The sequence below is a fragment of the Nicotiana sylvestris genome, chromosome 10, assembly GCF_000393655.2.
Source record: "Nicotiana sylvestris chromosome 10, ASM39365v2, whole genome shotgun sequence".
In the NCBI taxonomy this organism is placed as follows: domain Eukaryota; kingdom Viridiplantae; phylum Streptophyta; class Magnoliopsida; order Solanales; family Solanaceae; genus Nicotiana; species Nicotiana sylvestris.
Genome location: NC_091066.1, coordinates 77,327,197 through 77,340,973, shown reverse-complemented (window position 1 = coordinate 77,340,973; position 13,777 = coordinate 77,327,197). Strand labels below are relative to the sequence as shown.

The following is a 13,777-nucleotide window of genomic DNA, read 5'->3' as shown; positions in this document are numbered from 1 at the left end:
TCAGCATTTTGAAAAAGTGAAAAATAAACAAACAAAATAATGATGGAGCTCAGGATAGAACACGCCCCGCTTGAACCATCCGAACAAGGCACAACCTCAGTTAAGTGAGTTCAAGTGCCTTAATTTTATAGAAGTTTGTTTCTTCAACAAATAATTTCCACACAAAAATTGTAAAAATATTTCAAGAATAATAGAGGGCCCCCCTGCAGCGTCGTGGTCGATGAGGATGAAGTCCCAGCTGGGGTGGATGTATCTAAAATCTCCATGCCTGAAGAGGAGTTTCTCAATGGACAAGGGGAGATATACGTTGTTACTTTGACTGAGAAAGGTGATTACTCTTTCTACTGCACGCCTCACCAGGGAGCTTGCATGGTTGGCAAAGTTACTGTCAACTGATTACACACCATGTAACAGTTGATAGTATATAATTTCAATCAATTTGTAATTTAACATAGAATTCGGAAGAGTGGGTTACGTTATTTTTCTTATATATTTCTTTCTCAAGAGCTAATACATTTCCCTGAATCGAAATGGTGTAGCTTTTAAAAACAAAATGGCAGAAGATCGTCATGAGATGTACGAACCGAAGACATATTTCATATTATTATACACTGGACAGATCCCTGAACTAATGGACAAGATATTCATCGCATCATCAATAAAACATTTTGAACGAAAATTATTGAACCAGCCACAGATAGCAATAAATATGCACATTAAACAATCTCTCTGTGTCTGTTGAACCGGCCATAGAAATTATAATGTTTGCATGCGATGCACTTCTACAAATAAATAACAGTAGGGGAATAGAAATAAAAAGAAAGCAAATCTTCGTGGTACACGTTCACTATCATACATATATACATATCTTAATTTCCTCTGAGCAATCATTTGTAGAAATGAACGTTGTTGACAAACAACCCTACTCTATAGTCTATAGTTACAAGCAGATCTGACCATTTTTCTTGGAGGCTGCAGTATTCCAATTTTTTCTGCAAGACAGAAGCCAAGCTAACGCTATGACAACATATTCGCTCCATGTCGAATTTCAGGCTTCCTTCAGTACTATGCCATACTGCACTGTCAACGAAGTTGAATAAACGGAACTATAAAGAAATGGCGTTATGGTTTAGAGCCACTGCACTCCAATTGCAAGACTAAGGTTCTGCTGAGTCTGAGTTGCTTAGATTGCAATTGGTTACCAGATGAGGTGACCTTATCATGAAGCTCTCAATGAAGGCTAGCAACTGCATAAGCATCGATCATGTTATATTTGAAATCCTTCAGGACCAACATTACGCAAATGTTTATCCAGCAAGCTCAAGATATTATAGGAACATAAAATAAGAAATGGAACTCAAAATGACAATAATTGAAGTGAAAACTTTCACATATTGTAGGCCTTAACAATGCAATTCTACTAATGACAGCCTGAGATCTTTCACCAAGGAACCTCAGAATTTCTTGTATAATCTCAGACATCCTGTTCTCTCCTGATAGGAGGAGGCAATAAGAAAGGAAATTGAAGATGAAATTCAGAAGCCAAAATACTTACTAAAGCAAAGGCAGCACAGGCTAGACCAAATCCTGGGAAATGAAAGGGTGCACGTTCTGATAGAAATAAAGCTGGAAAAATTTGCCACCTTAATCAGATTGAATTGATTTATAACAATGACACGGGGGATGAAAAAGATAATCCCATTTTAGCTACCTGTTAAAGGACTAAAAATTAATGGGGAAACAACGCTCGCAAAGGAACATATGCCTGTGATGCATCCTTGAACCTTTCCCTGAAAGCAGGAAATAAAGATCAAGTTGGGAGTTAGATCTACATAAACAGAAGTGTTTACAGTACAAGAAACTCCGGATGAGAAAAAGAAAGCAGAGTTTAACAATTACTGATAACAAACCTGCTCATTTGGCCCAACTTGCTTGGACGCCATGCTCTTCAACTGCAACCAATGTAACTTTTAGTGATTTTTAACTTTAAGCTAAGGAAAAGAAGATGACTTTATACATGAGACTTACACATGGCATCGCGAAAATAGACATAATAGAGATCAAAGCGCTAGCATAAGGGACCTGCATGTTTTTGACTAATCAATAAACCTCATTCTTTTGGTAAAATACATGTCACATCTTGAAGAAAATACAGCTAATAGATCAAGAAAAGGACTAAAATATATGAAATGGACTAGTAAGGAAGCAGAAATTACCCATGAGGACCAAGCAATGCTATAAAGTAACATCTGCAATTGAATTTGATTCAACGTCTCAGTTAAATAAAATCTCTAAATGCTTTGAATTGGAAATGTAGCCAAGCATAGAGTTAGTTATGTACATGAACACAACTGAAAAAGAGCCCAACAGAGAGCAGTTTCTCTTCTCCAAGAGCAGGAACTAATATGGGCATGAGAAGCAGCTGCAAAAGTTAAAAAGATTGAAGATATATGTAAACTAAGAAGCTGAATAGTATGTCAACATTAATCAAAAGGTGATACAAAACCAGCCACCTGTGATATGGATCCTGCAATCCCAGAAATGATAAGCAAATCTGCAAATTGGTCTTTGTTGAAGTGAAACTGGGCCTTCAAGAAATACTGCTTATAGTTTCAAGAAAACCAAATTGTCTTAAAAAAAATACACTTTGTATGTTTTGGAAGAATTACTTCAACGAAAATAGTCACTGAACTTTATTCATTACAACAATAAAGTCATAAACTATAATTATTGCATTAAAGTAACTGAACTTTATACACTACGGTCACTAAACTAGGGTGTAAAGTTAATTATTTCAATGTGATAAAAAACAGTTTTATACTTTTACTTTTATTGTGGATAAAATTCAATTATTGCAGTGTGATGAGAAACAGTTCTATGACTTTACTATTATAATGAACTAATATTAGTACCCGTACGATGTGCGGATAATATTATGATCCTGCTAAATTCTATAAATTAAAAAGAACAAATTATATGAATAATTATTGACATAAACTTAAATATTATAACCTCATGTATAGTTGGTGATACAAACAAATAAAAATATGAGTATTTGGAAATAATTTAATTTTAAAATTTTTATTTTACCCATTTTACATATAATGAGAAGTTCTTACACCCATGCAAACATCATGGCCCCACAAAACTATTAGGACCATAAATTTCAAAAGTTTTCTTTTTCGTTCTTAAATTTCGTGCCAAGTCAAATTATCTTATCTATATTGAAACTTAGTGAAGTCATACTATATAGAGTAATAACAAATAAAAATACATTTAGTAAAATCTTAATTTAAATTATAAAAATATATTTTATTATTATCTCAACATAATAAATTCTCACATCAACATCAACTTCTACCAACCTAAAATTACACAGTGACAAATTAATATATACGTACATGATAATTTATTAACAACCAATATATTCTAACTTTTGGGAGTTACCAACTTATAAAATAGTTGGATCGTAATTTGCTCAATAATTTTGCTAGTTACCTCAATTTTAACCACACAATTAAAATCACATTGTTTTTAACAATTTAAATGATACCTTTTGGGATATAGTTAAGATTAATATATTATAATTAAATAAATGTTAACCTACTTTAAATATTTTTCTTCTACGATGCACATGTACTAAAAGAAGATGAGTTCTTACATGTAATTGTTCATTAAATGAATCTTACCTTATGATTTTGTGATTCACTTTATTTTGTGTAAATAGCAATCCCAAAAAGTACAATTATATTCATCTATGTGTTTACCCTATCCAAATCTATTTCATTCTAATTGACACACACACAATTTGAGAGAACATAATTATCAACAACGCGCTAAAAAGTCATTGTCCATACCTGAGCCATTACAGAAGAATCTATCCTCCTTCTTATATATTTTAGCATAGCAACTGCTAGCACTAATAGAAAAATAAAAAAAAACAAACAAAATGTATGTATTGCTTCCAACAATTGAGATATAAAATAAATTATAAAATATTGAATAATTTATTTTACCGTAAGGCAACACAATAGACATTTGTTTAGCCAATATCTGAGTCGATTCATAATTAAACATTATCCCTAAGGTAGTTAAGAAAGTTAAGTTTTGATCCAACAACTCGGTAATTATGATTATGGGTTCGAACATACATTTTTAGTCTTATTTCTAGTAACAAATACTTTTTTATTTTTTCTGTTGTTTTTGTTGTGAACTCAAATTTCAAAAACTCTTTCTCATTATTTAAAGCAATTCGCCTCACTCGTTCCGTTTGAATTTGGAACATTTATGTGTTGATTAGCTTTCCTAATTAATTAATCAATCAATTCAAATTTAACTTTCTTTCCATTCAGATTCAAAAGAATCTTATTTATTCTTTCTATTTAAATTTAAATAAATATCATGTCTTTCAATTTAAATTAAATACTATAACAAATGTTCTCATAATTTGCCAAGTGACTTTACATTAGCTTGCCATTTGGCTTAACCATAATGCACACTTGCTATATTGCCATGTGATTTTTTATTAGCTTATCGTGTTACTTAATATCCTTACTCATTGCTCTACTTTTAGAATAATACAATGGATATAGTTTTGTATTACCCTAAAATTTAATTTAACTTTGTTCTTTTGTTCCGTAGCTCCAATTGTTTTGTTTAAATTTATCAATAATATTATTTTTCCTATTTAGTTATTTTATTAAACAAATTTAAAGTGTAGACCCCTTCACATTACTTCTATTGTCCTCTATATACATTATTTTCTATCATATAATATTTTAACTATTTTTCAAATTTCGTGTTGTATCTATAATATAAACATTATCGTATTATTTTTCTAATTCTTTTGAAAATATGCCAAAGTTTAAACGAAGAAATTCTTTTATTATTTTCCATAAATCTACACTTTTAGTAATTATTATTTAGTATTATGTGCAATAAGCAATTAATTTTTTTCCTTTTGTTTTCGTATAGAGTTTTGACTTTAATATTTTTATAACTCAACTACATAATAAATTTAATTACATCTTTATATTGTTAATTTGTTGCTTGTCATTATTTCATTATAAATGTTTTAAATTTTAGGTTTATAAATTATGTTTTCAATTGTGTGATATTATCCATATAATATGTTTTTTCTCGTAATAATTCAAAAAGTTTTCTTATATCAAATTTAAATATCTAATCCTTCTATATATCTACAATTATATTATTTGTTTACAAAAGAAAATTCTCTATTTTTTGTTCTTTGTCTATTGTTACTGTGTTACCCGTACTTAATATGGTTACATTATCACTTAACTTTTTATTAGCTTGTCACCTACTTTATATCCTTATCTGCTACTTCTTTTATAATATACTATAATGAATATGGTTTTTCTTTCTCTTAAATAATCTTTTTATTTATTTTTAATCTTTCGCTATATAATATTTGAATTTATCAATAATATTTTTGAGTATTAATTATTTATTTGCTTTATTTTATCATTTTAATTAATTCAAAGTATAAATTCTCCCACACTATCTTTATCCCCCTCTTTCTAAATTATTTCCCCTAGTAAGTATGATATTTTATTTAATTTTTCTTTTAATATTTTATTCAATAATAAACAGAAATAAAAGTGCATATGATCAAACTATATAGTACTTCGCCAAAATATTATGGTATTTTTGTTATTAAACTTCTAGTAATTATTATTTTTGTTGAAGCTTTTAGCCTTTAAAAAAATTATTTTTATTGTATACTTGTTTAAAATTCAGAAAACTTAGTCTAAACAGATACTTTGGATTATCCATTATGAAATAAATAAATTATTAAATATATCTACATTCTGAACTTTAGGTTAAAACCTTAAAATATATTCTTCAACTCATTAAAAAGTATTGAATTTTTAAAATAAATTAAAATTGCACATTAGATTACGGTAGAATATATTCTTCTCACTTGATATTAGAAAAGGAATCCAAATACTATTGATATCAAAATTCTTTACTTTCCAAATAAAAAATTTCTGTTCGAAAATATAAGTACAATGATTGAACTTTATTTTTTTTTAAAAAAAATTCTTATTTCATTAATTTCAATAAATGGAATTTCATATATAGTTCTTAAGTGATATTTTCTTATTTGACAATCTCCCACAAACTCTTTAAGATTGCCAAGTGGTTTTATAGTAGCTTGTCACTTGGCTTAACCACAATGCAAACTTTCTTGCTTTAATATATATATAGATATGGATACATAGATACGGTCCAATGACTATGTTTAAATTTAATCCACACAAATGGAAGGTAGTGACACTTACAAGAAGAGAGGACTCAAGGCCAACTTGTGCAACATAGACAAAGAAGGAAACAATAGCTGCATGTAAGAGTGTTGAGCTGCAAGTTTCTAAGTAACCATAATTAATAGGAGAGCGAAAAAGTAAATATTTTTCTAAATCATGGTACAGAAATTGAGTGAATTTCCAATCTGACCTATTCTTTAACAAACATAGCACATCGTTGAAAGAAGGCAGTGTCTTGAATAATTGAAAACTTTCCTTTGGAGTTTTTTCCAAGAGACATATGGTCTCTGTTCCTTTAGCAGAAATATGGTCTTTTATCAAAGGCTCTGGGAGAAACATCCTCGTGTATACCAGAGCTATCACTGCCACTGTTGCAGCAACCTAAATTAAACAAGATAAGTGTGTTTGATCGTAAACAGCTTATAAGATGTTATATTTGACTTATGTATTGTTTTAGTAAAAGATTTTGTAGGTAGATGACTTTGAAATCTCGAAAAATGTAGACAATAATATTAGTATGTGTTTAACTTCTATACATGGCGTTGCAAAATATTTTCACTCAATCAAGTAACTTGAAAAATAATTGCTGATAAATTGTCTATAACAAGTGGAATTGGTAACCTGAAAATTAAGGCAGTAACTTGAAAGGTAATAGTAAAAAATTTCATTATAGTACCGAAAGTGAATGTAAGTCAAATCCTACTAATATATTATTAATGAAATAGCGTTAATTATGTGTCTTAAGACGTCTCAAATAAATAAATAAAAAGTGTCACATACTTGGAAAGTGGAAGCAGTAGAGAGGAAGCGAGTAGAGAGGTTTCCACAGACAAAAGCAGAGGAGGCAATCCCAGAGAGGACTCCAAAGACAGAGGCACGTCGGCTCTCTGGAACTACATCAGCCTGAAATCAAAAAAATATAAGTAAAAACATTTTACAAATTAGCTGAATTGCTCCAATACTTACAGTTTTTCAGATTTCAGTAGAATTTTGAAGGTAGTTTTACCACATAGGCAAGAGCAAGGCAGTGCACATTTCCTTCGCAAACCATAGCAACGAGAGTCCTTAGGACGTAGTAAGCATAGAAGAAGTATTTTGTCCTGCTGTATGCCAATATCACTGGGGACAAAATTTCGTCCAGACATGATCAATTTTGTGTTTCAAAACATGACGGTAAATTCTCATCGCCAACAAGAATTGAGTGTAATAATTTCCGTTTTATTACTCCCTCTATCTAATTTTATGTCTTAAGTTTGATCATACACAAAGTTTAAGAACATTAAAAAAAAAACATTTTGAGTCTTGTGCTATTAAATTAGAGGTGTGTATAACAGACTAAAAATTACACACTAAATATTGTGATCTTCTCTGAGGATGGGTAATTATGAACTTATAACTTGGTTTTATAGGTACCCTTTCCTATAGTAAGATCATTTTCCTTGCAACAATAGGGGATAGTATTACTGCAACTCTTCTCTAAATATGGTTAATTACTTTATACTTATCACTAAAATACATAGTAGTACTTAGTTGTTCTTTTATTATTATTGCCACTAATATTTATCCTTCTCAAGCAAACAGAAGACTCAAGAGATCGAGAGAGAGGACAACCAAAGTATGAAAAGAGAAATTTCCTCTTTCTGTTTCCGTAAGTGAGTAAGACAAACAAATAAAGAAAGTGAAAGAAACTTCGTACGAAGCAGTGGAGTGGAGGAAAAGAGAAAGGGACGTTAGTCCCCTCCTCAATGCTCTTATTTGGTTTCACCAGAAAGATGAAAAAAATTAACCAACTCAGACAGTACACTAGCGGATTTGCTTTGCATGCTTTAGTACTCCATACTTATAATACCCTTTCTTTTTCCAAAGATACTACGACTAATTAATAACGTTAGCCTTTTCATTTCTTCATTAATTCTTAGGTCTTTAGCTATTCATTTTGTTCTCCTTTATCCCATGTGGTTCTTATTTGTCCATTTTTATATTTAAAGGTGTTTAATAGTGGTAACAAGTTATGTCTAAAGATTCATTTGATTTTTTTAAAGGAGTTGGTGTGATTGTCTGAATTAAATATATTGCACTACAGATGTTGTATGTATTATTGGCTTTATGCTTCCCTAAACATTTTCTGATCGTATATATGTGATGTTTTTCTCTAGGGCATACTGACTTATCAACTAAAATTCTAATAAATTTTCTCTACATTGGTGTAATACGTATATAATTAAAATTTTGAATTATTCATCTAGTAGAAACAATACTAGCAGAGAGTCCTTCAAAATGTCCATATCAATGAATTAAGGGTTGAGTAAATTAAGAGGAAGATGGGAAGGAAGAGTAATTAAGTACCTAGAGGAAATATGGAAAGGGTCAAAGGCACCGTCAGCATGACTTTTCTTCCATACGTGTCCGACAGATTCCCCAACACTGGCATTATAATCAGCGATCCCAATCCTATTATCTGCACATGACCAAAATAAAACATGCCATGAGTAATTTATTATAATTATTTAAATGCACGATAATATAATTTATTTTTTTATATAATATAAGTTCATACTCCCTTTATTTCAATTTGAATTTCTTTGGAGTACGATGATCAAAAATTGACTAATTTTCTGTATGAACTCAGACATAGATTCTTTATGTTTTTTGAAATTAAATTTACATATTTATAAACTACATAAAAAGTACTGTGAGTCACATTAGTTAACAATTCAAATATTTAAAAATTATTTGCTAAATATATGGTCAAAGAAAATTTTATTTGACAACCTAAATAGTAATAGATGTTTTAAAAAAAAAATGGAGGGAGTATAACTTAAATTAAAACCAAAATGTTCGTTTCTGAGAGACGTCGTAATTGAGCAGAAAGACTTGTTTGTGTAATCAACCCTTGGTAACAAATTATATATGCAATTCACTATCTACCTCCGTTTCAAGATTTTATTTGAAGATCACTCCATGTAAGTTCTTATTCCCCTCCTTGCCAAAACATCTTCCTCTTGATATACATTTTTTAATATTGAGGAAACTCATGCTTTGTTCGACAAGAATGAAACCCCATTTATTAATAACGACAAGTACAATAGGAATAATATCACACGGATGAAGGAAACAAAACAAAATATAAGAGGAAAATAATAAAAATAAATGGTAACAAAAGTTAGGAGGAATGTAATATGAGACATCATGACTTGCGTGACAATCAGAGAAAAAGAGTTAAAAGTTGCATGCTCAGTAGTACTTTCTAATGAAGGGAATTTTCTTAGGAATCAGAGGAAATTTCCAAAGTAAAGACAGATAAAAGTGGTTGAGTAATGTATAGGAGTGGTGATTTTTCATTATTTGGCTATATAGGACGGGCCGGGTATGCACTTGTTTTCATTTCTTCTCTTTCCTTTTTTTGTATCTGCTCCAATCAAAGAACATTAATGCTATATATATATATATATATATATATATATATATATATATATTCTCACTCAATGGAATTTCCATGCCAATCCATTGATTCTGAAAGGGACAAATCTTGCAACAAGGAGAACTACACACTTATGAATTAAGAGGTGTATATAGGTCGGGTTGGTTCGGATTTTACAATTACCAAATTAAATTAATTGTGTCGAGTTATTAAATCTAAAGGCCAAACCAAACCAATAAAAGTCAGGTTTTTTCACTCTCGATTTTTCTCGGATTTTCTCAGGTTTTCGGGTTATTCGGATTTTTTCCGGTAAAATCTTCGTAGAACAAAACATATAAATTATGCTCAAAATATTTCTTTAATCCGAGTAAGATACAACTATATAAAGTATTTTCCAAAAAAATAATACGAAATATGAGATGTGTTATGACATTATCCTAAAATATTCTACAATAAAGACAATAAAATTATGTAATATGAATATTGCTAATTAAAAAGCCGTAATAAAAATGAGCATAATCTAAAAGAACTAAGTCATGCTAAAATAAGTAGACTAATAAGGGAGTATTAATTACATGACTAAACGCTAAAGAAAAAATAAAAATAGGTTATGCATTTTTATCTAAATTATTACAAAATAAAAAATAGATATTCAATACATTCCCGTTCGTAGTATTGAAATGAATGTCTTTTGTTAACATTAGTATTGATTTGATTTTGGTTTGGACTTTTGCTAGCATTATTTAATTTACTAATATTAATAACTATAAAACTTATTGGAACATTCAAAAGTTCTAAGTCCAACCTTGAAATAATACCTTAAAAGATAAAATTATGAAATTTTTTAAGAAATATTTATAAATTACATCACAATAAGTATATTTATATATTAACTATATCTAAAAAATTTATATATGTAATGTCAGGTTGATTTGGTTTCGGTTTGACTTTCTTTAGTTAAAACCAAACCAAACCAATTATGCTCGGGTTTTTTTACCAACACCAAACCAAATCAAACCAAACCAAACCATATAGTCGAATTTTTTCTCTCGGTTTAACTCGGATTATCGGGTTGGTGCGGTTTGTCGGTTTTCTTTGTACACCCCTACTATCAGTTATTTATCACTCTTGATAGAACTAGTCATAATTAATTAGTCATAACAATTACGTAGACGCTTGAGCGGTTGAGCCAATTTAGGCATATACGTATGGAAATATAATTCAGTTGATGGCTAGATAAGGCACATAGGTAATTAAAAAAGCTGTAAAAAAAGATTAAATTTGATCGAGTTCAGATGTTCACTTGAAAACACGTGGAGTAAGGGGGCCATAACAAGTAGAGGTGTCAATTAAACTATTCTGCCTTATTACTTTAAGTATTCTTCTATCTTTGGGTTCCCTTCTAAACAAGTCCAACTCTCAGTTGGAAGTGAGTTGAGACTCAAGACTCACGATCAAACTCCATTACGAACCAATTAACTTTTAGAACCAAAGCAAACAATTTCGAGAATAGTGACGTTAGTGGGTCCGAAATAGTTGTGACCGAAATAGTTGTGACAATATATATATTCCATACCAGCATATTTTCTTTTTAGCAAGTACAAAAAGAATGATTATTTTCTGTATTTAGAAACAATTTATATTTTGATGTACTTAGTTATAATCATACAAAATATATATGTCTTATTTTATACTACAAGTTCAAATGTCTTCTTATTTTTCTTAAATTCTATGCTCAATCAAATAGATTCACATAAATAAAAACAAAATGCGGGAGGATAGAGGTAAAATAAGCCAGTTAGCACTTAGTTATGAGCATAAATTCATATTCGAGTAGAAAGAGTGGAATACATGTCACATGGAACCATAAAGAACGTCCCTCACTTTTTTCACCAAAAATTAAATGGCAATACGACTTTGTTATGAGCATAAATTCATATTCTAAGACTAATATAACGCTGTCAAAGAAATATAAGTAAAAGTCACCTTCTAGGAATTTCAGCTAAGAAATGAATAAGAAGACAACTCAAACACAAGCAAAAATACAAGTAGGAAAAGTAATGAAGAAAACAGTAAGACACTATATTGAAGCATTAATTCTAAGCAGAGGCGAGGTTAGAATGTAGAGCCAGTAGATTCAGAATATATAATGAGCATCACCTTATTATAGTTTTAATGGAAAGTGAACAGTTTGGTTACACACAAAACTCGTCATAGATCCGCAGTCATCATGGAAATGAAAAGCCAATTAAAGAAGAAGGGATTAGGGGAATATGAATTACCGCATGTTGAAATCCAGTGAGATATATAGCAAGGGAGCATTCATCTTTTCCAGGACAAATGGCAGACATGGTGATATCAGTAATGGCAGGAATCACCATGAATGCAGAGAAGCAGTGAAGAAACACTGTCATGAATATGTGGCTCAACCCACTACTAGACAACTTTTCCATACCTTCAAATTCTCTTGCCTACTTCTTTCTGTCACCTTCTCACTTCAATATAGAGGAAAAACAGATAAACCCCAAGTGTTAAAAGCAGTACTAGAAGTTCAAATACATATATATCAGAAAACGGTTCTTTTACTTTGTCTTCTCTGAATATTGTTTTAGCTTTTGAATGATCTTTTTCTTGTCTGCATGCCTAGTTAGCTTCGCTCTTGGGGAAAGCGAGTAAAAACAGGAAAAAGAAATTATAGGAAAAGGTGTTTGCTAATGAGACAAGGAGGAGGGAGGCTTAGAGGCCCTTTTAACACATGGGCAGATCTTAGTGTATGGCTCAGGAGTGTTCAAACCAAACCGGTGAAGCGCACCAAACCGAAAAATTAAATCAAATCGATTAAAAAATCGAGTAGATTTAGTTTGACTTTATTTGGTATTGAGTAAAAAAAAATCGAACCAAATCGACATATAAATATTTAATTTATATATATATATATATATATTTTAAGACTTTATATTAAATTTTCTTTAAAAAATTTAGAAATATTTAGGATCCTATCATGTATTAACCTTGAAAGCGTACATTAACGAAATTTTTTTGTTAGACGACTAATTAGAAAATAACTACCATGTGTTACTATAAAAAATTCTACCATTAGAATATTTTAATAGATCGTATGTTTGTCAATTTTTTCAATATTTACTAAACATATATTCACTCATCAAAACTATATCTATAACTTTAACAAAGTAAGGTTGGAATAATATTTATGTAACAAAAAAATCGAAAACCAGAAAAACCCGGCAGAACCGATCCAAACCGATATAGTTGGTTTGGTTTGATTTTGATAAAAAACGAACCAATCTGATCTATGTACACCCCTAGTGTATGCACAAGTATGCATGCATGCACTACTTTGACTCGACGTATATATAAAAAATCTGTGTTGTTCAAGCTCACTAAGATGATGTCATATTATTAGTGTCAAATCCTTCAAGAAATGCACTATTTTGGAGGATTTATTGTGAATTTTTTGAAGAATCCAAGCAACATAATATAAAGCTGACCAATCTTAAAAAATATTTATAGGGATAATAACACTTTTGGTCCCTCGGTTATTAGTAAATTTTGATTTTAGTCCTTGTATTATTCGACTAACATATTTCACATCCATTTAGTTGAAATGTTTATTTTTGCTCCCTCTCCTTGTGAATCTTCAAAATTTACCGAATTATTAACTGTTACGTCATTTAATTACGAATGTATCATATTGATTGTGTGTTTTTTTCTCCGTATTGGAAAGAAATATAGTCCAAAAAAAAAGTCTATATATAGCATATTCCTTACTTAAACGGACTAAGAATACACTAATTAAAGATTAAAAATGCTTAATCATATATCACAAGGACCATAATAAGAATTTATCAATAACGAGCACAATGATTATCCCATATTTATATCTATAGATTGTTTGTAACAATTATCACAAAGAGTTATCAACGATACTCTACATCAGGGTTTCTTTTTTTTGAACCCATAACTTTTAGTGCAAACTTGAATTTATTTATGTAAAATTTATAGGAATTTGCTGAAAATATTGAACTATAAATCCATAACTAGTTGAAAC

The 13,777-nt window shown here is 30.1% G+C and overlaps 1 protein-coding gene across 3 annotated transcripts; it reads right to left on the bottom strand.

Moving 5' to 3' along the window:
• Positions 1–734: 734 nt before the first annotated feature.
• Positions 735–12,405, bottom strand: LOC104226133 (uncharacterized). Of its 3 annotated transcripts, XM_070160701.1 has the most exons (16): positions 12,295–12,405; positions 12,164–12,203; positions 11,991–12,034; positions 8,634–8,745; positions 7,294–7,406; positions 7,068–7,190; positions 6,478–6,668; positions 6,306–6,381; positions 2,514–2,600; positions 2,342–2,422; positions 2,217–2,249; positions 2,029–2,082; positions 1,911–1,952; positions 1,712–1,790; positions 1,556–1,626; positions 735–1,247 (listed from the first exon to the last, which is right to left on the bottom strand). In XM_070160701.1, the coding sequence occupies exons 4-16, from the start codon at positions 8,716–8,718 to the stop codon at positions 1,158–1,160; spliced, it is 1,125 nt and encodes a 374-aa protein (XP_070016802.1). In that variant the 5' UTR covers positions 8,719–8,745; positions 11,991–12,034; positions 12,164–12,203; positions 12,295–12,405; the 3' UTR covers positions 735–1,157. The 3 variants fall into 3 exon arrangements, with proteins under 3 accessions (XP_070016802.1, XP_070016801.1, XP_009776327.1); XM_070160700.1 differs by having other exon boundaries at positions 12,164–12,405; XM_009778025.2 differs by having other exon boundaries at positions 11,991–12,203.
• Between the last annotated feature and the right edge of the window lie 1,372 nt (positions 12,406–13,777).

Bases quoted from the DNA above. Each gene is read 5' to 3' on its own strand.
- LOC104226133 (XM_009778025.2), bottom strand. From the start codon at position 12,161: ATGGAAAAGTTGTCTAGTAGTGGGTTGAGCCACATATTCATGACAGTG. The intron at 1,953-2,028 runs GTAAGTCTCATG...CATTGGTTGCAG, and splicing joins CTATTTTCGCGATGCCATGT to TTGAAGAGCATGGCGTCCAA. The intron at 1,627-1,711 runs GTAGCTAAAATG...AAATTTTTCCAG, and splicing joins AATTTTTAGTCCTTTAACAG to CTTTATTTCTATCAGAACGT.